General features: G+C 45.0%; 2 protein-coding genes across 2 annotated transcripts; one reads left to right on the top strand and one right to left on the bottom strand.

The window, feature by feature from the left end:
- Nucleotides 1-2,717: 2,717 nt before the first annotated feature.
- BBS12 (Bardet-Biedl syndrome 12) lies at nucleotides 2,718-12,228 on the bottom strand. Its single transcript, XM_029076750.1, has 2 exons — nucleotides 12,172-12,228; nucleotides 2,718-5,959 (listed from the first exon to the last, which is right to left on the bottom strand). Exon 2 carries the CDS (start codon nucleotides 5,684-5,686, stop codon nucleotides 3,539-3,541), a length of 2,148 nt encoding a protein of 715 aa, XP_028932583.1. The 5' UTR covers nucleotides 5,687-5,959; nucleotides 12,172-12,228; the 3' UTR covers nucleotides 2,718-3,538.
- A 255-nt stretch (nucleotides 12,229-12,483) lies between these two features.
- Nucleotides 12,484-25,403, top strand: LOC100085756 (caltractin). The gene is made up of 5 exons (XM_029076752.2): nucleotides 12,484-12,547; nucleotides 17,866-18,021; nucleotides 22,557-22,685; nucleotides 23,231-23,368; nucleotides 23,480-25,403. Exons 1-5 carry the CDS (start codon nucleotides 12,545-12,547, stop codon nucleotides 23,567-23,569), a joined length of 516 nt encoding a protein of 171 aa, XP_028932585.1. The 5' UTR covers nucleotides 12,484-12,544; the 3' UTR covers nucleotides 23,570-25,403.
- The last annotated feature ends 1,109 nt before the right edge of the window (nucleotides 25,404-26,512 follow it).

The raw sequence follows: 26,512 nt of genomic DNA, 5'->3' as shown, positions 1-26,512 counted from the left end.
CAGGACACCAATAAAATTAGTGCCAATTTGGATGCGTGGGGTTCCCTTCTCTTCACGGTGAACGGAACAGCTCTCGTCGCCTCCACCAGTTTAATGTTCTGCCTTGCCTGCTGCCTCCCTTTCCACTTCCCTCCCGCCACCCCGACTGCATACTACTCAAAAATGGATCCAGAGAACGCAGAAGACTAAGCCCCCCTTGCTTCTCTTGCTGAAAGATCCTGGAGTCCTTGGCGACAGATAATCCGTGAATAATCCTTGATTTACATATCATCTGCAAAACACATCAAGCTCTGCTGTGACCACAGAGACAGACAACAAGGAACACAGACTCCAAAAGATAAAGACATACACGAAAGGCATATCACATTTCCCTGTTTTAAAATTCAAGTTCATATGAGAAATTTAAGTAGTTCAAAAGCAACTGGTAATAATAATAATGATAATTATGGTATTTGTTAAGCGTTCACTATGTGCCAGGCACTTTACTAAGCACTGGGATGAATACAAGCAAATTGGGTTGGACACAGTCCCTGTCCCACGTGGGGCTCACAGGCTCAATCCCCATTTTACAGATGAGGTAACTGAGGCACAGAGAAGTGAAGTGACTTGCCCAGGGTCACACAGACAAGTGGCGGAGCTGGGATTAGAACCCACGACCTTCAGACTCCCAGTCCCATGCTCTTGAAGAAGTCCAAGTGGGATGAGGGAGTATAACAAGAAGTGTGTGGGACAAGAGAGAAACTTCTATTTTTCTTTTTGGCTTTTAGTGCAAAATACGTATTGTATATACATATGTGAAACTTAATAACTGCATTTGCTCATCTCACCTCTGCCAAGATTTGCTCCCCAGCTTGGCCTTCCCTCAGATAAATCACACACTGCTTTCTTTTTTAAGGACACTGAATCCCCAAAGTCAACTGGGAACAGGCAACTCCTTCACATTCTCCCAAAAGATGACAACTTGGTTAAGTGCAAATTTTGATGGAAATGCATGTTTCCTCTGGATTGTTAGCATCAATCAATCCCAACTGCTCTAAGTAAAAGTTTCAGCAGCAACCCGGAGATCAAGAATGCTTTTTCCCAGAAATCAAGGCCAAGTTTCCAGACTTCCACTGCTTTCAATTTCAGCCGTTTCACATTATTTTGGCCACAGAGACGAGAGTATTACAGGACGATATGATAGGAAATTAATCAACAATAAAATCAGAGACATATGATGCTATTACCCAATCACAGAAAGTTGTAATTAGGGCTTACCAAATGGACATCCTCATTCTTCTCCAAATACAGCATTTTGTGGTACATACTCTGCAGAAGAAATACTTTCCAATATCGAATGAGTGTAAATGAGTTAAAAAAAAAGCCAAGAGGTAACAATACCAAAAAAGAGACAAAGTATGCTTCATTTTAAAATAGTTTATTAGCAGTTCCCTCACAAAATAGCTGCTTGGATGCTTTTGAAGTCTTGTACCTTGCTATCATCTATCTAGCTGCCGACCTCTCGCCTACGTCCTGCCACTGGTCTGGAATGCCCTACCTCCTTCTATCCCACAGCCAATTACTCTTCCCACCTTCCAAGCCTTCCTGAAGGCACATCTTCTCCACGAGGCCTCCCCTGACTAAACCCTCATTTCCTCTTCTCCCACTCCCTTCTGCATCACCCTTACACTTGGATCTGTTCCCATTTTTTCACCCCTTCCTCAGTCCCACAGCACTTATGCACATATCTGTAATTTATTTATACTTATGTCTGTCTTCCCCTCTAGACTCTAAAGCTTGTTTTGAGCAGGGAACATGTCTACCAACTCTGTTATACCATACTCCCCCCAGCTCTTAGTACAGTACTCTGCACACAGAGAGTGCACAATAAATGTGATCGATGAATCACTGAAATCATATTTTTTCTATTTTGAGGTTGCACTGGGCAAAGTTTCTGCAAGTGCCCATTTCCGCACCAGGCCAAACTTAACAACTGGAAGAAGTTCCACCGATTGTTGCTGGGGCTTAACAGTTTGCTATCCAGACAACAGTAGGGGGATGTGACGATGGGAATTTTTGTTTTCAATCAGCATCGGCGGACTGAGCAGCACTACTCTGAGAACAGAGGAGGGTAGGAAAGTCACCGTTTGGGTAATCAGTAAACAGATTCCTCTCTTCCGAATGGCTGAGAATTGACTGAACACTTTTACTATGAACACTGCTGAAAATGAATTTAGTAATTGGCATTTTACTAAAAGTCGATACACTCTTCAGAAGCTTTAGGCATTTTTGGGTGCAACCATAGGCAAAAGACTAACACAGGCGAAAAATGTGCTCCCCTTCCCTAATAGTAATAATAACTTTGGTATCTGTTTAGCATTCATTATGTGCCAAGCACTCTACTAAGTGCTGGGGTAGATACAAGACAATTAGGTAGAGGCTCTCTGTCTAAGTAGCAGGGAGAAGCAGGAAGTCATAGGGGAAAGAGCATGGGCCTGGGAGTCAGAGGACCTAGGTTCCAATCTCAGCCCTGCCAATGTCTTGCATTGTGACCTTGGGTAAGTGCTTAACTTCTCTGTGCCTGTTTCCTCAACTGAAAAATCAGGATTTGACACCTGTTTCGCCCTCCTACTTAGACTGTGAGCCCCAAGTGGGACAGGGACCATCCAACCTACTTAACTTATATCTTTCCCAGTGCTTGACACACAGTAAGCACTTAAATATAATTATTAGTAGTAGTAGGAGCAGTAATAATAATAATGATATTAAAAAAACAGGTATTGAATCTCCATTTTACAGATGAAGAAACTGCGGTCCGGAAAACTTATGTGCCTTACTCAAGGCCACCCAGCAGGTAAGTGACAGAACCGAGATGAGAAGTCAGGTCCTCTCACTCCCAGACCTGGATTCTTCCCTCTAAGGCCCCAATGATTCCCTGCCAGCAAGCACCACTTCGACCACCCATCTACATTTCCAGGCTATTCAGCCTTGCACAAAGAAGACACAATGAGGTTGAACCCACGGTCTCGGCAAGACGCCGCAAAGCTATGTGGAAGATGATGATGAACAGCAATTCCTTTTACTTGACATCCTGCATGAATGTATTTTTTCCCATCCAAATGAGCTTAAAAATCAAATTCCTCTTCCTGTTCCAGTGCCTCAGCAATAATAGCCTTCCAGTTAGCTACCCTAGAGACCACATTGCTACCTGGAAGTATTTCGTTTTTTCCCTTAACCAAAGTCCTGGGAAAGTGCTTGCATTTTTCAGGAATTCTGCCAAAGTAACTCAGCCTCTGTGCTGAGGCTGAGTTCTTTTAACATCCTGAGATTCTGTCCTTAATGTCGATAGTTTCTTTTTAAGAAGCACCGTCTCTCCCCCTCACCCCCCCAAAAAAAGTACCTACTCTTCCTTCTCACTTCCAGGTCCAACTGAAGATGTGGATTGTTTTCCTCTGGATCGTTTGTTTTCTTAAAGATTCTTTGGAGAGGGTCCTGGATTCTGATATGGGATGGACTCTTTACAAATAACTATTTTCCAAGGGCTTATAATCAGGCAAAACTACAAGAACAAAAATTCCACCGACGCCGGTGAATTTAATTGTGCGCTCTCAAGCCCGGAGATAATTTCTGTGTCGGTCTGGAGCACCAAGAGCACCAAGTCCAGGGCTCTGCGCCAGGCTTCCAACTTTGGGGTGACGTTGTCGTAAACCCTCCCCAGCTCCCCCAGTTCACCCAGAATCCCAGATTGAAACGCTCCGCTAATCAGCTGGCCGTAATGACTCCGAACGTAAGATAATGGAGACCTGTGGCCCGTGGCTTTTTGGAGATGGTGGTCGATGAACGTGCGGGCTTCAAACTCAGAGGGGAAACTAGCTGCGTTACACATGATAGCTGTGAGGTAATCGTGCCACCCATTTGCCAGTGATCTGAGCACGACAGGCCTATACAGGGCTATGGATGAGGCCTGCCAGGAGGAAGCATTAGGACGCCATCCCAAATTGTGTTGGTCTCCGTTTCTCAAAGACCGCTCTTCAAGCTCCTGCAGGTGACTAAGGCACAAGAACTCAACCGCCCCACCTCCGAGGAAGACCTTCTGATCGACCAGAGCCCAGTGGAGGCGGTGAGTGCAGGTCCAGAACCGATCTTCCTTGGTTTGCATCTGGGCTGTGACGGGACCCCCGAGCACCACGGTTACCAGAGAAATCCCTTCGGCCGTGAACAAGGCGGCCACCCTGCCACCCCATTCCTCCACGGCCACTGACTCCGTCCTCCAGAGGTGCACGCAGACGCCGCTGCCCACGCACTCCGGACCCACCTGTGTGATATAAGACACCACCAAGCCTCCCGTTACCTCCGCAAAAGCCTGCAACACATTCTGAGCCACCGAGCCAATGATCACTTGGTCACTGGACAGACACCTTTCCATCAGAGTTTCACAGATACCACCTCGTACCAGAACTAGGTTCACACTGTAATGTAGTAGTACTTCCAGCGCCCGGTTGGTCCACGGCTCTGCGCTGTCCTGGTGCCGCCTCCCGCTTTCCCAAACAGTCTTCACGTTTCCAGACCGATTAAACCCCAGGTGGCGGTAACTCTCGGTGAGGTCGCCGTCCAAGAGGACGACCCGGAGAAGCCGACCCCGAAGCCTCATAATCGCTGCCGCGACAGCAGTCGACACTAGTGTCCCGAATCCTGAACGGACACAAGACCGGGACTCCGGGGCACCGGGCAAACAGCAGGTGACAATGCGTGAAATGTCAAATGAAAACGGTCTGGTGCCGCCTCCGGGCCTCACCGCCACAGCCCCGCGTTGGCATCTGACCGCTGCTTCCGCTAATTTCATACTGCCTTGGTCTCCGTGGCTAAGAGCCGCTGCAAGCTGCCCCAGATCATCACAGTCACTAAAGCTGGTTGCCGCCCCGCTGTGTGGCTCTAGAGGTCCGTCTGGTTGGTAAGTCGGATGACGGCGGTGAGTTTCCCTGCTAAAGTGTCTACTGTGAGTTAGTCTTGGTTTCCTTCTGGAAAGGTCTGGGAGCAACGTCCTCCCTGCACTTTGGAAATTGCTTTCAGCACAGACTTCTTTATCCCCGGCACCACTCTGAAGGAGCAAGTGTGAAGTCCTGCAAGGGGTTTTCCGCAGTCTGTCAAAACTGCAAGTGGCCGGTGGCTGTGGGGAAGACTCCCCTGCCTGGGTCCCTTTCTCTGACAAACTACGGTCTGTAACCGTGGGTCCAAGAAGCATCGGAACTCTGCTGGGTGTTTGGAGAACTGGCCTTCTCTCTGTGGATTCCACATTGCTCCGCACATCTCGTACAGTCACCTGAAGGGATCTTATTTCTTCACTGCAGGAGCGGAGTCCCTCCGACATCACTGCCACGATCACGGGGGCGGGAATGTCTTGCCGGAGGCATTCCAGGGCCGCGTTGCTCCAGGCCCCAGCCAGAAACAACAAGGTACTGGTCCCAGTTCCATATGTGCTGTTCTGGGCCTGGACCGTTTCGTTAAGAAGCTGTCCCACGGCACTGGTTAAATCCAAACTCTCAAGAAGCCTGACGACTGAGCAGGTGAGGACACTCTCCAATGTGCTTTCATCTACAATAAACTTTGAGGACTTTACTGGCCCGAGGAAAGTTCTACCTGTTGCTGCTAACGACGAAAGCTGCTGAAGTCCATTATGCCGCCTTCTGTTTATCACCCCGAAGGCCATGAGCCTGAGCGATTCAATCGGTACTCCTGCAACGCAAGGGTTGCGTTCTCAGACCTCGTGTCACAGAAAAACTGCATTACAGAACCTGCACCTCGACTGACACCTCGCAGCTATGCACAACTCTATCTCCTGATGCGGCAGCTACTTTTAGGCTTGTAAGTCGCATTCTATCCAGACACATGCATGTTGTGTGAAGAGCATGTCTTAATTCTTCAAAGGTGCTCTATCCAAATTGTGTAATGAAAACCAATAGTGTGGAAGAACTGATTGCACCTGCAAATAAAATAAAGGGTTATTATCTTGACACTTACTGAATGACAAGCCACAAATCACAAATTCTGCATGATTAAAAAAAAAACCCGTTCATTCTCCTATAAAGCAGGGCCCCTTGCGATCTCGAAAGAGCCCATGTTAAGTGTCCTGCGGCACTCACATCTTGACCCATGGTACATAATAGTAATTATGGTACTTGTTCAGCACTTACTATGTGCCAACCACTGTTCTAAGCACTGGGGTAGATGCAAGTTAATCAGATTGGACACAGTTCCAGTCCCACATGGGGCTCACATTCTTAACCCCCATTTTACAGATGAGGTAACTGAGGCCCAGAGAAGTTATGTGACTTGCCCAAGGTCACACAGCAGACGTGGTGGAACCAGAATTAGAACCCAGGTCCCTCTGACGCCCAGGCCTGTGCTCTATCCACTAAACCACTTTGCAACTGTTTCTTCCGACAATATTCCGTGTGCTATTCAGAAAGATGCATATTGTCCCTAATTCCCCAGCAAAACAATCTAAACCTGACAACCCACTTCAGGAGGGGACCGACTGCCCTTTGATTTACACTTGGCAAGAAATCATATCATTTATTAAAAGGTGCAAACAGAGTGAACAAAGGTGGGGTTTTTCTGAAGGGTTTCTGCCATGTACACTTTGAGAATGCTGAAGCTATACAACAGGAAAAGAAAAATTGGCATTTGAAACAAGCAACCTTTTAAAACCACTTATCCAACTGAACATTGAGGAAAATATACCAAAAACAGAAACAGAAAAGGACCTTGGTTCCAAGAAATGTACTGCCTATGGGAGAGGACAACACAAATTGAAAACAATTCTCCCAAGAACCAAAACATTCTAAAGAATCCTGTATGAAACAACATGTGAAAAACTCCCAAACAGCCTAAAGGGGAAATAAAAGCTGGTCCAGTAAGACCTAAAGTCATTACCAGTGCTGGGCCAAAAGATATTTACATTTTTAAAAAAACTTTGCAAGTATTAGTAACATGGGTTGTAGCCAATGTACCTTTCCATTTTTGGAAGAATAATGTGTGTTCTTCTCCTCCCAAAGGAATAACAATTTAAAATGCCTCCTTAGCATTAATCTCAAAAGCTCCCTATGGGCAAGGACTGTGTCTACCTACTCACTTGTATCAATCCATCAATCAGTCATTCGTAATTACTGAATGCTTACTGTGTGCAGAGCACAGCACTAAAAGCTTAGGAGATATTATACTCTCCCAAGCTTCTAGTACAGTGCTCTGCACACAGTTAGCGCTCAATAAATACCATTGGTTGATAGATTGATTGACCTTTCCACCTTATTTTTTCACCAACTTCCACTTTAGCACTGCCCCACCAAATAAACCCTCGGGTATTCCCTTATCCATAGCACTCAGGTACATATCTTTATTCTCTTTCACTCTTCCCCATCTGTAATCTATTTAATAGTTCCGCATTAGACTAAATGCTTTTTGATGGCCGGGATCATGTCTACTAATTCCACTATACTCTCCCAGGGCTTAATACAGTGCCCTGCACACAGTAGGTGCTCAATAAACATAACAGATTGCGGGAGCCCTGATTTCTCTTCCAAGTCCACCAAATCTACCAAGATTTAAAAGTCATAAATTATTTTGGATTCCGATCTATCGGGGAGAATTTCAAGGAGCAGTAGCCGACAGCCTATAAATTTTGGCTCTTTCTCTGATTTCGTCCTCAAGGAATTAAATTAATTCACCAGTCAGTGGTATTTATTGAACGCTTACTGTGTGCAGAGCATTGTAAAAGGTCTACAGGACAAGAGTAGTAATGATGGCACGTGCTGAGGATCTAAGTGCAAGTCACTGCGCTAAGCGTTTGGAAAAGTGCCAGAGAAGGGCAAGGCATATTCCTTGACCCCAAGAAGCTTACAATCTAAGCCCAGTGCTGGGGTCGCTATTCAAGCCTACTGGAAGCTTGCCTCTATTGCAATGACTCGAAGGGGAATAACGCTGCATCTTGGAAAGTGCTGAAGCAGTTTTGAACTACAATTCCAAGCACACAGGTTTTGTTCACAAAATGAAAATTTCTAGTTACTGAGATCTAGTGTCACCTCCTTCTGGGCCCCTGCTGAGACGCTCTCATGGCCACTCAACTGATGCCTCATTGGCAAGACAGGGAGAGAGGAGAGGCCCGAGCCAGGGTCGGTCTCCTTAAGAAAAGTCACTGGCAGGGGAAGTCATTGTCCTCAAATGGCACAAATGGTTTTGCTGGGTGCTGTACTTTACCAAGTTAAACAAACGCTCCTTCCCTCCAGCAGTTTAAAATCGAAAACAGACAAACTGACAGTGACCAACATGCAAAAGTAAATTCTACCCTGTGAACAAAAATCAAAGACATACACTACTGACCATACAAGAAGTAAATGCATGACTTTGATTAACTGATTAGATAAGTGTTGATTTTTTGAGCAGGTGACCAGCTTCCTAACTATTATTTAGGAGACCGATATATTCTCAAGGGTTTGTAGGAAGCAAAGGGTCTTCCAGAAATCATATCTTTGGGGGCGTGACTGTATCTAGCAGTTGTATGTTGGTTCATAATGATCAAACAAGCTGCAAAAAAAGGTTCTCCGGACTCACTAACCAACTCAAACTCTGAGAGTCAGTGAACTCAAAATCTTTTTAACAAATGCCAATACGTATTAATTTTGGGAAATACTTTTTTGATGAATAAACAATGTATTCTTTTTACCTTGAACAATGAAACCACACCTAAATTGGAAATGCTTCCCAAAATACACTTCTGACTCAATATACTATAACAGGTTTTGACAATTTCTTCTCCTCTCTTTTATTAAATAAGAGCTCCTTCACCTAAATGGCAGATTAGCAAGTGCAGATCACACAGGATAAATCTCTACTTCAGAAGCAAACTGCATCCTAAAACCTGCCTGAAGAAAAAGCCAAAGATGCTGTATTCCAGCAGTTGAAGCCATCTTAAATCTCAACTGAAAAAAAGGATCAGTTAGTTCTGGGTCCAATTGAAATTTGGAGTTCCTCCATTATCTACATCCCCCAAAGAATCCCTGCAAGGCAAAGAGGTTATTTTCTACATTTGCCTGTAATTAAAGTAAAATAAGAAATGACACAATTTAAAACAAAAGCTTTCCCCATATTCAAAAGGGTTGAGCAAGAGGAGGAGAGAGGAAAGGCTCAGAACAGAGGCCTGTGGGATAAACGGTTTCAAAGAGCCTCAGTGTCCCTGGTGACTCTTCTTGGCACAGTCCTGATGGATGCTGATACTTGTCACGCTAAGTATCGGCACCAACTTTTTCCACAGTTTGCCGTTTTCATTACGGGAATCCCAGTGACAGCACTTGCCAGCTTAGACATTGTTTTCTTGAGCTTTCAAAGTGTGTAATGGAATGCCAGAGTCAGACTGCGCCACTGAAACAACATCAGAAGAGCCTTTCATTTTGCTCTCCAAATCCATGTCTAGACTCACCGAACAAAGTGCTCTATTAAGAAAGACTTGGACATTTTGAGTCTTATTCCTCCAATGACAAGGGTTACTCCATGGTCATCATTTAGGCACTTTAGGAGAATTAACTCCTTCAGGCCACTAGGATGATATTTAGGGCATGGCTATAGCGTTTGCATAGGGGTACAAGCCACAGTTGTTAATGCTCACCCCAGAGTGCCTAATGAGAATTGGGGAGTAAATTTAGGCCCGAAGAATTCAGCTACTGACAATCGGCAGCTCCTTTTTAAAAAACAAGTTAAAATTAAATTAAAATAGAATGAACAAGGGGAGGAATTGAATGGCCTCTGTCATTCTATGAAGTAAATGGTAAATTGAGCATTCTCCTCAAATGGACCTGAACTCTCTTACCTTCGGGGGAGATGTGAGAATATTTAAGTGTGATTTGAGAGCATGCTGCAACTATAAAAACTCTATATAATAAGTAAATACCGTAACAATATTACATATAATATGGCTCCTATGTCAGAGGACCTCGTCTCTCCAGGCATCTCTTCCCTTGATGAAAAGCAATACAGTCTAACGAAAAGTACATGGGCCTGGGAGTCAGAGGACTTGCATTCTAATGCCAGCTCTGCCATTTGCTCTGTGACCTGGGGCAAGTCACTTAACTTCTCTGTGCCTCAGTTTCCTCATCTGCAAAATAGGGATTCAATAATAATAATAATTATGGTATCTGTTAAGAACTTACTGTGTGCTCGGCACTGTACTAAGCGGTGGGGTGGATACAAGAAAAGCAGGTTGGACCCGGCCCCTGTCCCTCGTGGGGCTCACAGTCTCGATCCTCATTTTACACATGAGACATGCAGAAGTGAGGTGACTTGCCCAAGGTCACACAGCAGGCAATTGGCGGAGCCGAGATTAGAACCCAAGACCTTCTGACTCCAAGGCCCGTGCTTTACCACCTACTATCCGCTACGCCATGCTGTTTAAGGATCCTACTTAGATTGTGACCTTATTTATGCGAGGCCTGATTATCTTGAATATACCTCAGTGCTTAGTACGGTGCTTGGCATATAGTAAGCGCTAAACAAATACCACAACTATCATTAGTTATTATGCTGAGAAAGATTTTTTTTCTGTTCGAGCAACAACAACAACAAAAGTTAGGTCCACAGTCTCAGAGCTAGTAACTTCCAGAGCAAGAGAGTCTGGTCTAGGAAGCCAGTCCTCTATGACCATAACTCACATACTTTTGTTATGGGCCTGCCTTGGTCTCTAGGTAGGCTCTTCAAGCTTCAAATATCCATATTTCAGGCATCCCAGGACTCAAATCACCAAGTATGGATGAGAAATAATCTTCCAGGAAAGGATTCGTTCTGTATTAAAACCAGCTGCCAATGCTGTCGGCTAACTTTGACTCCCTCAGTATATTGCAGCAAAATAACAGGGGGAAGTAATAGTCTTAGAAGTTATTCTGTTGTACTCTCCCAAGTGTTTAGTATAGTGCTCTGCATACAATAAGTGATCAATAAATACCATTGACTGATGGATTACTTTTAGGGCTTTTATGCTTCATCCACTTGGCCTGAATTTTGAGTCAGAAACTCGTTTTACTGAAGAGGTTGGCAAATACTGCGTTACCCCGAAAAGATAAAATGATCGGAAGCAGTTCGATCAGGAAAGGGGGTTTCTACTGGGGACCCTCACAATGAAACTTTTGAATGCCATAAACCATGGTCAAATCTTCGGTAAAAAGTGAAAATAATTTTCTTAACATTGTCTTAAACCACCCAAAGGCCAAAGTCTTATAGATAATTTTAAGGCCGGTTAACTCATCCGCTGCTCTATAATAGCCATATGACCATTCAGACAAGGTCTAGCGGGTATTCACTAGGAACCAGAAAGCCAAGCTGAGTGTCTAGGTCATCAATAACTCACTACAGAGTTACAGTTTTTCCTGTCTATAAGGCAGAGGGAGTTATCAGCAAGCGCAAATAACTCCTAAGTAACACGACCAGGTTGAATTACACCGATTCAAACCTGGGGATTTAATTTGTTTCCAAGTTCATTGGATTTCCCTACTAAAGTACATCTCCAATAATCCCTTCTTGGTTATTACTACCTATTTGCCCTCCTCCTGGCATCCACTATGCACTTTTCATTTCAATAGTATTGATTGAGCGCTTACTATGTGCAGAGCACTGTACTAAGCGCTTGGAATGAACAAGTCGGCAACAAGTCGGATGCACTTGCGTCCCTACCTCGTCGATATTTACGTGCTCTCCCCAGCATATCGATACAGATCCTTAAAACTGGTTGCTCAATCAATACTATTGAATGAATGAATAATAATGTTGGTATTTGTTAAGCGCTTACTATGTGCGCAGCACTGTTCTAAGCGCTGGGCTCGGGCCAAGGGACCCAGGCCTGGGGCCCAGGAGGTCAAAGGTAACACGACCACTTCCCTGTCCCCTCTTTTCTATCCCGACTCTGCCCCTTGTCAGCTGGGGGACTGTGGGCAAGTCTGGGCCTCAGTTCCCCCATCTGTAAAATGGGGATGAAGCCTGGGAGCCTCACGTGGGACAACCTGATGACCCTGGATCTCCCCCAGCGCTTAGAACAGTACTCTGCACGTAGTAAACGCTTAACAAACACCAACATTACTATTATTATTTTCTAGGGGCGGGTCAGGGCCCAAGGAGACGGGGGGCTATGTAGACGACGCCAAAGCGACCACTAACCTCGCTCCCACGGGCCCAACTGCCGCCTGCTCCTCTCGCGGCCGGGACTGCGCATGTGCACGGGGGGGGCGGGGCGGGGACGCCGTTGCTAGGAAACCAAGGGAGGCTCCTATTGGCCTCGCCTCCCCCCGGGGGTGGGCGGAGCCGTCTCGCCATTGGTCAGGAGTCCTCGGGGGCGTGGCCGAGGGGAGGCGGGGCGGGGACGCCGTTGCTAGGGAACCGAGGAAGGCTCCTATTGGTCTCGCCTCCCCGCGGGGTGGGCGTGGCCTCCTCGCCATTGGTCGGGAGGCCTAGGGGGGCGTGGCCGAGAGGAGGCGGGCTGGAGGGGGCCCGCGCAGGCGCGTTGGGCGGGGGAGCTCTGCTGCTGGGGACCATGGTGAGTCCTTCGAGCTGCCTTTCCCTCCCTCCCTCCCTCCCTATGTACTGAGCGCCTACCGAGTGCGAAGCACTGCCCTAAGCGCTTGGAAACTACAACCCGGCAGTAAAGAGAGACGATCCCTTGCAATCTAGAAGTCTCCTGGGGGGTGGAGGCAGACAGCGAAACCGTGAATGCATTAATGTGGGTATTTGCTAAGCGCTTACGACGTGCAAAGCACTGTTCTAAGCGCTGGGGGCGGGGATGCGAGGTGATGGGGGGGGGGGGTCCCACGTGGGGCTCCCAGCTTGCCTCCCCCTTTGGCAGATGAGGTCACTGAGGCCCAGCCGAGGGGAGTGCCTGGCCCAAAGCCACGCAGCTGGCAAGCGGCAGGGCCGGGATTCGAACCCATGACCTCTGACTCCCAAGCCCGGGCTCTTGCCACCCAACCACGCTGCTTCTCCGAGAAGCAGCGATGTAAATAAGCAGGATTAGAGGTCCCTAAGGGGGCTGAAGAGAGTTTAGGAGAAGGGGGCTTAATCTGGGAAGGCCTCTTTTTTGTTGTTGTTGTTGGTATTTGTTAAGCGCTTACTATGTGCAGAGCACTGTTCTAAGCGCTGGGGGAGATACAGGGTCATCAGGTTGTCCCACGTGAGGCTCCCAGTCTTCATCCCCCTTTGACAGATGAGGGAACTGAGGCACAGAGAAGTTAAGTGACTTGCCCACAGTCACACAGCTGACAAGTGGCGGAGCTGGGATTCGAACCCATGACCTCTGATTCCTAAGCTCGGGCCCTTTCCACTGAGCCACGCTGCTTCTCATGAAGACTGGGAGCCCTACGTGGGACAACCTGATGGCCTATGCCAGTGCCAGTGCTCAGAACGGTGCTTGGCATACAGTAGGTGCTTAACAAATACCAACATTATTACTATTATTATAATCCGCCCCAATTTATCACTTGCTAGCTACCCAGGGTCACCCGAACAAACCCACGAGCAAGCCCACATTCCTTGCTGTTGCCACTGACGCCCTCCCCCTGAGACTTTGAGCCCGTTGTTGGGCAGGGGTCTCCATCTGTTGCAGAATTGTCCATTCCAAGCACCAAGGACAGTGCTGTGCACACAGTAAGCGCTCAATAAATACGACTGAATGAATGAATGAATTTTTTGCTGGACAACCATGCCTTTCTCTGATTGTTCTTTTCCCATGTCCAAACAGTCTCAAATTAATAATAATAATGGTATTTGTTAAGCACTTACTATGTGCAAAGCACCGTTCTAAGCACTTGGGGGGTGGATACAAGGTGATCAGGTTGTAGTGGGCTCACAGTCTTAATCCCCATTTTACAGATGAGGTAACTGAGGCACAGAGAAGTTAAGTGACTTGCACAAAGTCACGCAGCTGACAAGTGGCAGAGCCGGGATTAGAACCGATGACCTCTGACTCCCAAGCCCAGGCTCTTTCCACTGAGCCATGCTGCGTCTCTCAAAACAACAGGGAAGCGGGGAGTTTTACAGATAAGAGGTAACTGTAAAGTCTGTAAGTAGTGTGGCTCAGTGGAAAGAGCACGGGCTTGGGAGTCAGAGGTCATGGGTTCGAATCCCTGCTCTGCCACTTGTCAGCTGTGTGACTGTGGGCAAGTCACTTCACTTCTCTGAGCCTCAGTGACCTCATCCGCAAAATGGGGATGAAGACTGTGAGACTCACGTAGGACAACCTGATGATCCTGTATCTACCCCAGCACTTAGAACAGTGCTCTGCACATAGTAAGCGTTTAACAAATACCATTATTATCATTATTATTATTAAAAGGCCCAAAAGAATCTGAGGACGCCACCTTTCACTTTGGCCGTGGGGAGAACAACCTGGACCTTAGTAGCTATTCCTCACAGGCTCTGAAGCTGTACCTACTGTAGTCATCAAAGGTCCTTTTTACTCATTCATTCAATTGTATTTATTGAGCGCTAACTATGTGTACAGCACTGTACTAAGCACTTGGAAAGTACAGTCCAGCAATAAAGAGAGACAATCACAACGGCCTTACAGTCCAAATGGTTTTCTCACTCTATTTGCGGCTCATCGATTTTTCTATTTAACCCAGAAAAAATCCACCAGAAGATGATTAGTGCTAGGGTCGGCCTCGTAAGAGCTTTCTCGCGTCTTTGAAGTTTTATCAGGGTCAAGTCGATCTTAAATTCAAGACGAGAGTAGCTCCCTTTTGATGTCTTCCAAAATGTTTGAAAAATTACTTGATGTGCCTGGTGGCCCTTTTCTGAAAGGGCAAATTAAGCATCAGAGAAGTGATAAGGGAGCATCAGAGAAGTGATAAGGGTTTGCCTATTTGATGCATTCAATATGAATACTTATAGAGGGCAAGTCAGTTACCTCATCTGTAAATTAGGGATTGCGACCGGGAGCCCAATATGGGACAGGGTTTGGGTCCAACGTGATTTGCTTGCATCTACCCCAGTGCTCAGGAGAGGGCCTGGCACACAGTAAGCACTTAACAAATACTACACTTATTATTATTATCATTATTATCATCATCATCAAAGTGCTGAAAGGATATAGGCCCAGGTGTATATTTGGGTGTAGGCTGCTTTAATAGCATTCTGTAAACCTCTGTCTTTGTAGTTCATTCACTCACTCAACCATATTTACTGAGCGCTTACTGTATGCAAAGCACTGTAGCTTTCTACTGATTCATGAGCAGTAATTTTTGATAACTAGATCACAGACAAACACTGCAAGGAAAAATCCGTGGTTAGTATGAAAAGTCTAAACTGTGTAATGCAGTATTATGAATATTTCCCTAAATAATCCTCAAAATAGCTTTCTGTTTCTTCAAGATCCTGAATGGAGGACTCTAATTCCATTTTATTAGTGTCTGATCCATTAATCTTTTTCTCTTCATCTCTTATCCTACCTCTTGCTTGTACCATAATGATTTCCTTATTTAACCAATCCCTAGATTAGTGATTTTTTAGGGTCACAATCCAAAAGCCCAAATCAGGATCTTTAATATGCTTTAGGAAAAGAATTCTTGGATTATTTCTAATTTTGGTTGTAAGAGAAGACACACTTGGCAAAATGGAACAGAAGATGACCAGAATGGAATGAGGCCTGAGATGATAATTATGGCATTTAAGTGATGGCTATGTGATGGGGTAGATATAAGATTAGATCGAACACAGTATCTGTTCCACACAGGACTCACAATCTAAAAGGCAGGGAAACCTGATATCTTATTCCTATTTTATAGATGAAGGAAATAAGACACAGAGAGGTTAAGCGCTTTGCCCACGGTCAAAAGTAACAAGCCAGTGGCAAAGTTGGGACTAGATTAGACACCGTGGAGCACACCCTTCTCCTGGAAACGTTATCTAACCTTGGATTCACTGACTGTCCTCTCCCGGCTCTCTCTTTTTCTCTGGCTGCTCCTTCTCCATCTTTTTTGCCATTTTCTCCTCTTCCTCTCACCCCTGAAGGGGTCCCTCAAGACTCAGTTCTAAGATCCCTTCTATTCTTCATCTGCACCCCCTCCCTTGGAGAACTCATTCACACCTACAGCTTCAAGTGCCATCTCTACCCGGTTGAATCCCAAATCTCCCTCCTCTTCTGCAGTCTCACATTTCCTACTGCCTTCGGGAGATCTCTACTTGGACGTTCTGCCATCACTTCAAACTCAACGTGTCCAGAACAGAACTCATCTTGTGGGCAGGGACTGTCTCTCTCTTTATTGCGGTATTGTACTTCCCAAGCGCTTAGTACAGTATTCTGCACACAGTAAGCGCTCAGTAAATACTACTGAATGAATGAATCTTCCCACTCAAATCCTGTCCTCTCCCAGCCTCACCTACCACATCAGACAGTACCACCATCCCCCCGCCTTGCAAGCCCATAACCTTGTCATGAGCCTCTACTTATCAATCATTCAGCCCACACATTCAACCCGTCACCAAATCCTGTCAGCTTTACCATCGTATCACCTCTGGAATCCACCCTTTCTTCTCCATCCAGACTCTGCTACCACATCGATCCAAGGGGATGAATCATATCCCACCTTGACTACCCATTGACCTCCTTGCTGACTACCCTGCTTCCTGTTTCTGTCCTCTCCAGTCCATCCTTCACTTTGCTGCCCGGATTGTTTTTCTAAAAAAACCGTTCGGTCCACGACTCCCCAAATACACCTCCGCACCAGACAAACTCATTACCACTGGCTTCTCAATCAGCTCTCTCCCTCCTACCTTATCTCACCGATTTCCTCCTACAACCCAGCCTGCACACGTCACTCCTCTACGCCAACCTATTCTCTGTCTCTCGATCTCACCTATCTCTCTGCTGACCCTTTCCCCAAGTCCTCCCTCTGTCCTGGAACTCCCTCCCTCTTCATATCTGACGGATCACCGTTCTCACCACCTTCAAAGCCCTAAGCTTGTTGTGGACAAGGAACCTGTCTACCAACTCACTTATACTGTTATAATGTACTCTCTCAAGCACTTAGTTCAGGGCTCTGAACACAGTCAAGCGCTCAATAAATACAACTGATTGATTAATCTTCTCCAAGGGGCCTTCCCTGACTAAGCTCTCATTTCCCCTTCCTGCCTCCCTTGCCTATGCATTTGGCCTATGCATTTAGTTAAGCACTTGCTAGTCAACCCACCCACTGCACTCACGTATATATTCCTAAACTCTTCCATTTCCCCTATCTATAATGTATTTTAATGCCTGTCTCCCCCTAAAGACTGTAAGCTTCTTGTGAGTAGGGATGGTATCTACCAACTCCATTGCATTGTACTCTCCCCAAGTGCTTAGTACAGTCTTCTGCATACATTAAGTGCTCAATAAATATCATCGATTGATCGTTTGATAGGATCTTGGTCCCCTGTCTTTCAGTCCTGGGCTCTTTCTACTAGGCAAAATTGCCTCCATGAGACGCTTAATCAGTCTTATTTATTGAGCACTTACTGTGTGCAGAGCACTGTAATAAGTGCTTGGAAGAATACATTATAACAGAGTTTGTAGAGACATTCCCTGCCCACAACAAGCTTATAGTCTAGAGGGCTTCAAGATGCCCTGATGACCTTGGAAAGAAGGGGAATGAATCCATTGCATGGGAGAAGAATTCAACAGGACAAGAAGAAAGTGACTCGAAGAAATGGAATATGATGGTGGGGAAGGGAGGGGGAGGGTAGAAGGACTAACTTTTGATGGGCTCTAGTTGGATAGGAATTAGGAGCCCTGATTCATTTATATATCTCCTTCCTCCTAGTAGCAAGTCTGTTTGGTTTTCCAGTAACGGATCTCATTCTTTTTCTCATCCACATTCATTACAGGCATCTAACTACCGAAAATCGAGCTCAAGTACAGTCCAACGGAAGAAGGTTTCTGTGAAAACTGAACTGACCGAGGAGCAAAAGCAGGAGATTCGAGAAGCCTTTGACTTGTTTGATGCGGATGGGTCTGGGAGTATAGATGTGAAAGAGTTGAAGGTTTTGCAGTTTTCTTACTATCTTGCATTTCATTTTTTTCCACTGTATTTCCTAAATACTACTGTTAATGTCCCAAACATACCATATATCAGAACACTACTCACATATGGCATAATTATTATTAAAATAGATAGATTTGCAATGTTTTATGGTGCTTCCTTCATAAAATGATTGAAGAATAAAACTTTCCAGGAAATGGGGACCGTATTTTAATCCTGGGCTTTTGAATCCTGGGCATTCACTTTCAGAGAAGCAGTGTGGCTCAGTGGAAAGAGCACGGGCTTTGGAGTCAGAGGTCATGAGTTCGAATCCCAGCTCTGCCACTTGTCAGCTGTGTGACTGTGGGCAGGTCACTTAACTTCTCTGTGCCTCAGTTACCTCATCTGTAAAATGGGGATTAAGACTGTGGGGCTCCACGTGGGACATCCTGATTCCCCTGTGTCTACCCCAGCGCTTAGAACAGTGCTCGGCACATAGTAAGTGCTTAACAAATACCAACATTATTATTATTGAACCTTAATGCAGTTTAAAAAATATATCTCTCTGGACTGGCTAAGGTATCCATTATTGACATCAAAAGTAAAGTCCGAAGGGCTCGTAGTCCATCGCTGCTGGACATTGAGGGGACTTAAAGCCCTCTCTCTAAATATGCATTCCCCTGCAGTTGCACAGTAAGTTTTTGATGATTTCCTGCCAACAAAACAAAACTGATCCTGGCTTTGATTTTTGAGAACTATGTTTGTTGGTTTGTAGGGAGACAATTACTGAGTCCAGACGAAAGCGTGAGTGTATTAATGATCCAGTGTGTATGTTCGTTGTCATGCAATCCCTGGAGCCCACTGAGTGGAAATATAGCCTGATTAAAGAGTGGTTTTACATTTTATTTTTTCAGAAGGTCCACAGAAAAGTGACCAGAAGGTTAAAGAAATGGTCTGGGAAGTCTGGACTAGTTTTCCACATTTCTGGTCCTGAATCATAGGGTAAAAAAGTATAATCACAGAAGAGGAAGTGGGGGACATGGGAAAATTTAGCAGGACACCAGGAAAAAGCCTCAACCAGCTCACCTTCAGGTTTTCCTCCTTTAGTTTCCTCCTCTCCTAAAAGAATTGAAGATCTTTCCTCTCCCGTTTTATGGTATTTGTTAAGTGCTTACTATGTATCAACCACTGTTATAAGTACTGGGGGAGATACAAGTTAATCTGGTCAGACATAATCCCTGTCCCCCAAGGGGTTCATGGTCTAAGTAGGAGGGAGAACAAGTTTTGAATCTCCATTTTGCAGTTGAAGAAACGGAGGTACAGAGAAGTTAAGTGACTTGCCCAAGGTCTCACAACAAGCAAGTGATGGAGCTGGCATTAGAACCCGGGACCTCTGGCTCCCAGGTCCATGCTTTAGCCAGTAGGCCACGCTGCTTCCCGACTACCTTTCCTTCTTCTTTTGTCCTGAGTTTGAATCCCACCTTCACTGATGGTGACATGGTTCTCAAGTTGGGCCTGCGTTCCTGTCCTAATATGGATTTCCTGACCGCCCCATCTCTTTCCGCACATCCTGTCCCTGCCATGCACTTTCCACCCTAGAGCTGGTGGGGGGGAAAGAAGGGGAGGAGTCCAGGTCATAAACTTCAGTGGAAGAAAAGTCAAGGGCTGTGCCCCTGAGGTGACTATGAGCTGTCTCATACCTTAAGGGGAAAACCTGTTGAGTAGGAGAGAAACTCTGCCCTAGAATAGGAAGAAAATGACTAAAACAGGGTAAATGGCCGGTTGGAAGGTAATTTTCTGATGACAATGGGGTGCTTCTTTTCCTTGAATGTTCATCCTCTTTTCCTTGAATGTTCCTGTACAGAGTTCAATTGGCGCAAACCCTTTACAGGGAGAAACTGCGGTGGGTTTGGCATTCGATGTTGTTTCCATTGCACCTGCTAGCATAAGCAAGTTATTGAATTGGTTTGGCTGGTTGCTATCGGAATTCATGCCCAACTGCATAGGAAACTTGTTTCAGTTACGCAGGTCTAGAGAGAGGTGAAAGTGTGAACCATTCTCAGCACGATGGGAATCGGTCCATTCTTAATTGCTGCTGAATTAGGGCAATGGTTTTGTGGGCTTCTCTTCAGTGAGTGACCGGTGAAGGGGTTGAAAGGGGAGGACATAACAAAGGAGAGGTGAGGTGGCAACCAGGAATGGGAGAATGACCTTTCACATCTGAAGAGCAAAAGCTCTTGCCACTTCTTCCATTGATAAATGGACTTAGGGTCTTCGTTTCCTCATCTGTAATTGGATATAAGATAACTGCTCTCCCTAACTCAGATAGGAAGGGTTCTGTCTCCAGGTTAAGAAAGAGATGACTTCAGGAGGTCTAGTTTGCATATGAGATGAGCATCTTCCCCTTCCTTGACTCTGTTAGCCAGATGAATAAGGGATTTCCAGAGTTTTCAAACCGAATCCCTGTAGGATCTTGGTCTTCAATTGCCAGCAAAGAGATGATAATAATAATAATAATTATGGTATTTGTTAAGCCCTTACTTTGTGCCAAGCACTGTTCTATGCACTGGGGTAGATACAAGGTAATCAGGTTGTCTCACGTGGGCTCAGTCTCAATCCCCATTTTACAGATGAGGTTACTGAAGCACAGAGAAGTAAAGTGACTTGCCCAAGGGCACACAGCAGACAAGTGGCAGAGCCGGGATTAGAACCCATGACCCTCTGATTCCCAGGCCCCGGCTCTATCCACTATGCCATGCAATCCACCATGGAGGATTGCACTCTGGCCCGAGGATACCAAGCCGTTCAGAAGCAGAGCTGGGGTCAAAACTCAGGTCTCCTGACTCTCAGCCTATGATGCTCCTTCCACTCGGTCACAAAGTCTGCTGAAACTTTGCCCTCCTTTGGCAACCATAAGTTAGATGTGCTAAGAACGCTATGCCTGAGCAGCTGAGGTGGGTTACATAATCTCTGTCTCCTCTGCAAACAAAGCTGACAATTAGGCTTCTATTACCCTATTTATTTTGTTAATGAATTGTACATCGCCTTGATTCTATTTAGTTGCCATTGTTTTTACGAGATGTTCTTCCCCTTGACTCTATTTATTGCCATTGTTCTTGTCTGTCCATCTCCCCCCATTAGACTGTAAGCCCGTCAAACGGCAGGGACTGTCTCTATCTGTTGCCGACTTGTTCATCCCAAGCGCTTAGTACAGTGCTCTGCACATAGTAAGCGCTCAATAAATACTATTGAATGAATAAATGAAAGTATCTTCTGGCCATGTAGCGAGAGAACCATTTGGTCGAGGGGGAGGGTGATATTTTTGCCTCCGATATCTACTTAACCAAGTGTGGAGCCAGGCCTGTAGGGTGCCCAGCTGTATGATCTCGACTAGTCCAAACCAGTGTTCACAACGTCTTGAGGCACAGGGACCAACTTGATGGGAGAGATGAGGGGTTATCATCCCCAAAAGTTAAAGGACAAATTCTTCATTTCACCCTCACTTAGGCCCAGAACCAGCTCTAAAGCCACAGCATCTTCCTGTCCTCAGCTACAGTTTGCCATTCAGGTGGTCAGGGCCAAGATGGGAGTTCAGAGCCAGGGAGAGCCCATCCCCATCCTGGTAAATTGAGGCAGGATATGCAGATGGGTACTCTTTAAGTGCTTGATATTCACTCCATCACAGGTCCATAGCACTTCTACTCATATCCATAATTTATTTTAATGCCCGTCTCCCCCTCTAGATTGTAAGCTTCTTGTGGGCAGAAATTGTGTCTACTAATTCTATTGTATCATTCAATCAATCCATCACTGGTATTTATTGAGTGCTTACTACACGCACAGCACTATACTAAGCGCTTGGGAGAGTATAATACAAGAGAATTAGCAGATGCACTCCCTCTCCCAAACGAGTTTATAGTCTAGAAGGGGAGACAGACATTAATGTGAATCAATAAGTAATTTATAATTTATAATTTCAAGGTACATAACTGTTGAAGGGATGGGGTGAATATGAAATGTCCAAAGGTCACAGATTCAAGTGCACTCTTCTAAGGGCCCAGTATAGTGCTCTGCACGCAGTAAGCGCTCATAAATATTAATGATTGATAGAGATGGAGATTCCTGAGACAGGCACAGCTGGAATCCCACGGAGGAGAAATGGGGGGGGGGTAAAACCCTGAAGAGGAAGCAGAGATCAAACCTAACTGGGATTTTCCCCCAAATCCCAGCAGGAGTGATTAAGGAGGCAGAATGGCTTAGAGGAAAAGAGCGTGAGATTGGAAGTCAGGAGACAACTCCTCCCTTCCCTCACTGTCCCAGCTCTGCCGTAGACCAGCTGTATTACATTACGGGAGTAATTTATCCTTTTAGTCTCACTTTTCTCATCTGTAAAACGGGGAAGGTCTCTTGTCCTGTCTTAAGTTTGGAGCTAAGGCTAATATGCATACCATTCCACTCTATCTCCCTCATCTGTGTCTCAAAATGCCTAAAGAGAAAATCCAATTATTGGTCAAGTTAGGGTTGGTTACAAAATAACCCCTTTGCTTTTGCTTACAGGTTGCCATGCGTGCTCTAGGCTTTGAGCCAAAGAAAGAGGAAATTAAAAAAATGATAGCTGATATCGACAAAGAAGGATCTGGCACCATTGATTTTGAAGATTTTTTAGCCATGATGACCCAGAAAATGGTACTGCAATGATACTGATATTTCAGAATAAGAAAGAGAAGCAACTGGAAGCACTTAGCTCCTTAAGCCCTTTTTTAAATATTAGCAAATTTGCCTCAGCTTGCTGGGAGATGAGAATAAGGGGGATGAAGTAGCGAAACAGATTTTTTTTTCTTGGTTTGTGTTTTGCACGGCAGGAGTGTAGCTGGGATTAGAAATCCCAAATTCTTGAGTCCCAGGCAGCTCTGAGGCATAGGATCTGGAATGCCCTTGACATTGGCCGATTCTCAGGGGGAAGAGGGTGGGGTCTCACTGTCCTCCATGGGTGTTGGACTGAATGTTGAAAGACTGAAGCTGGACCTGGGCTCCCCTTTTGCTGGTAATATGATACTCTGGGTGAGGGGCTGCATAGTCTGCAGGGTCAACCTACATTTCCAATATCTAAACCCTCCATGCCCCCAAATTTGAGTCTGAGAAACAAGCAGGCTAAAATGAGTAAACTAAGTTTGCAGAGGCTTGTGCTAGTTAAGTGTAAACTTGTCTTGATTTTTTGGGTTCCTCTGTAGAATGAGAAAGATTCAAAAGAAGAAATTTTGAAAGCCTTCCGATTGTTTGATGATGACGGGACTGGAAAGATTTCATTCAAAAATATTAAGAGGGTGGCCAAAGAGCTGGGGGAGAATTTAACAGATGAAGAACTGCAGGTAATTATGAAAACATGTTTTTGCTTGAGTGACCATTTAAAACTAGATCCCAATTATTTCCTTTCAACTCATTTCAAATATCGTAGTTAACTAGAAATGTGTCTGTTACAGGAAATGCTTGATGAAGCAGATCGTGATGGGGATGGAGAGATAAATGAACAAGAATTTTTGAGAATCATGAAGAAGACCAGCCTCTATTAGTGCTTTGTTGACTTTTTGAAAGGGTATTATTATCATTGTGCTACGTATTTCTGTGAATAAATCTAAAGATGTGTACTTTTAGTTTACTTGAAAATAATTAACTTTATGACCAAATATAGTGTCTGAATCAGGGGATACCATGCTCTTTCTGATTGGGTTTCTACCTCCCCTTATCAATTTGTTATTTTTGCCTTCAGAAGGTTTTCTGTGTTTTTCCTGCATTGACCACATTACACATGCATTGAACCCTAAAACGGACAATGGGTAGGCCGACCTTTACCTTTTTGGAGACTGCTCCTGTCTTGCTATTTTTTTGTGCTCTCTCCAAGCTTTTCAACTCAATGTTTCTGATGCCAATTATATCCTCAAACACCAAACATTTCCCCCTTCCTAGAATAGGAGGGAAGATGTACTCATTTTGGGACTTGATCAATAATATTTTCTGAGCAGCCACTGCTCAGAACATTCTACATTCTACAAGTAGTACTCTTAGTAGCCAAGGAAGAAATTTTAAAGGAATCAGGGCAGCTAAAAGTCACAACATTCTACAAATAGTAGAAAGGAATCAGTGCAGCTAAAACACACAACATTCTACAAGTAGTACTCCTAGTAGCCAAGGAAGAAATTTTAAAGGAATCAGTGCAGCTAAAAGTCATCGACCTGAGAGGGACGGACACAAAATGAAAATTAACTGTAAGGTTGTGGACAGGGGACATGTCTACCAACTCTGTTGTAGTATACTCTCCCAAGTGCTCAATACAGTGCTTTGCACAGAGTAAGTGCTCAATAAATGCCATTGATTGACTAATTTGAGGAGGTGCCTTCTATATATAGGCAGGTCCATGCATTTCCCTCCATCCAATATATTGAGCCACTCTTAGAGTAGGCAAGAAAGAGGAAGTATCCTACTAATGTATCAGGGAAGATAAGGATGGAGAAAGGGTATGCATTTAGCTGTGTACCCCCTTAAGCACTTTAATACTTATCCCGCCCCCAGTCCCACAGCACTTAAGTACTTAAGTACTTAATTTAATTTAATGACTGGCTCTCCAACTGGATTATAAACTTCTTCTGGGCAGGGATTATGTCTACCAAATCTATTGTACTCTCCCAAGCGCTTGGTACAGTGTTCTGCACCTAGTAAATGCTCAATAAAGACCACTGACTGATTGGCAGGCCCTCCTCCGTTCAATCTCAAAAGTCCACCTTCCTCCATCTGCAAATCCTGTATGGGTCAATGACTGGATCTGATCTAACTCTCCTCTTCTTTTCTCAGTACTTGGAACAGTTCTATCACAGAGTAAATGCCCAGTCAATTCTGACTTTATTAAAACCCCATACAAATGAAGAAAACAGCTCTCACACTCACCCCCACATTTTTCCTAATAAGGATATTATTCTAAATCCTGAATCTGAATCAAGGTGTTTGCTTTTCCCTTTTATATACAAGCGGAGAGTATGGTGTTAACATGACTGTTCTACAGAAACTCAGTCAATAGAGGGAGATGAGATTGTTTTAAAGTGTTGGAGGTGCGGGACAGAGGTCACACCCCGAGCAATTCAACTGTCCTTGCTGATGGCCAGGTAAATTTGCAACTGCGTTACAAGAATGGGGAAATTCTTCTTTTCCTTCTCCTTTGAGTTTCAGCAGCCATGATCTAATGGGGCAGAGTGCTCATGAAGTACATGTGGATAACGTGTAGCAAACGAACCATTACTTTCCCTGCTTCTTTTCCTTTGTACAACTCTAAAATTAAACGGTAAGCTTTTTTTAGAAACCAAAATGGTGTTTAATTTCGTAGAGTGTGAAATAAAACTGTTTGCAAGTGCAGAATTTTCGTGTTGCTTAGCATTCATTTTTTGGGTATTTTCCACTTTCTACAAGAAAAGAAACTCAGCAATACCAAACATCACTTCGGTTTTTTATAGCTTGAGCTTCGTAACATATACACGCACCGCAGAAGCATGATTGCCTCTTACATTAAAAGTTTCCAATCCTTTTTCAGTCACACCTATCTGAATGAATCCTTAAATCCTCTATTTGTGCTACATTCCTTTTGCTTTGCTCCCTTCCCTGTCCCCTTTCTCTATGCGTACTCACAGCTTTCAATGGCTCAGTTCCCTATTTGAAGCGCACTCAGTATTCCAAACAATAATAATAATAATTGTGGTATGTTAAATGTTTACTCTGTGCCAAGCACTGTACTAAATGTTGGGGTAGTGTAAAATAAGGAGGTCAGGCACAGTCCCTGTCCCACAGCCTAACAGCTCACACAAAGCTCACAGCCTAAGTAGGAGGGAGAACAGGTATCGAGTCCCCATTTGACAGATGAAGAAACTGAGAAGTTACTAAGAAGTGATGTGACTTGCCCATGGTCACACAGCAGGCAAGTGGTGGAGAGGGGATGGGAAAACAGGTCCCCTGACTCCCAGGCCTGGGGTCTTTCCACTAGACCACACTGCTAATGGCGGCTTCCAAGTGAGATGATATTTACTGAGTAATAATGTTACATCTAAGACTGATCTCCTAACCTTCCCTTACAAATCCATTCTTTCATTCATTCATTCAATCATATTTATTGAGCGCTTACTGTGTGCAGAGCACTATACTAAGCACTTGGAAAGTCCAATTCGGCAACAGATAGAGGCAATCCCTACCCAACAACAGACTCTTCCAACTTCCCCCATCACAGTTGACAACCCCACCATCATCCCTGTTTCTGAAGCCCAAAACCCTGGCCTTATCCTTGACTCCTCACCCTCTTTCAACTATCACACGGTTGCTCACTAAATCCTGCTGGTTTTCCTCCAAGACATCTCCGGATAACCAATCCCATCATCTGCATTCTCAAATGGTCACCTCCTTGGTCCAAGAGCTTGTTATATCCAGACTAATCTACTGTCTCATCCTCTCCCCTCTCCAGGGAAGAGGGGGAAGCAGCA

Source organism: Ornithorhynchus anatinus, chromosome 12, assembly GCF_004115215.2.
Source record: "Ornithorhynchus anatinus isolate Pmale09 chromosome 12, mOrnAna1.pri.v4, whole genome shotgun sequence".
NCBI classification, from domain to species: domain Eukaryota; kingdom Metazoa; phylum Chordata; class Mammalia; order Monotremata; family Ornithorhynchidae; genus Ornithorhynchus; species Ornithorhynchus anatinus.
This window is presented reverse-complemented; position numbering and strand designations above follow the sequence as displayed.

Coding starts and splice junctions, on each gene's coding strand:
- BBS12 (XM_029076750.1), bottom strand. CDS start 5,686: ATGGCCTTCGGGGTGATAAACAGAAGGCGGCATAATGGACTTCAGCAG.
- LOC100085756 (XM_029076752.2), top strand. Junction 22,686..23,230: donor CCATGATGACCCAGAAAATG/GTACTGCAATGA, acceptor GTTCCTCTGTAG/AATGAGAAAGATTCAAAAGA. Junction 23,369..23,479: donor TAACAGATGAAGAACTGCAG/GTAATTATGAAA, acceptor TGTCTGTTACAG/GAAATGCTTGATGAAGCAGA.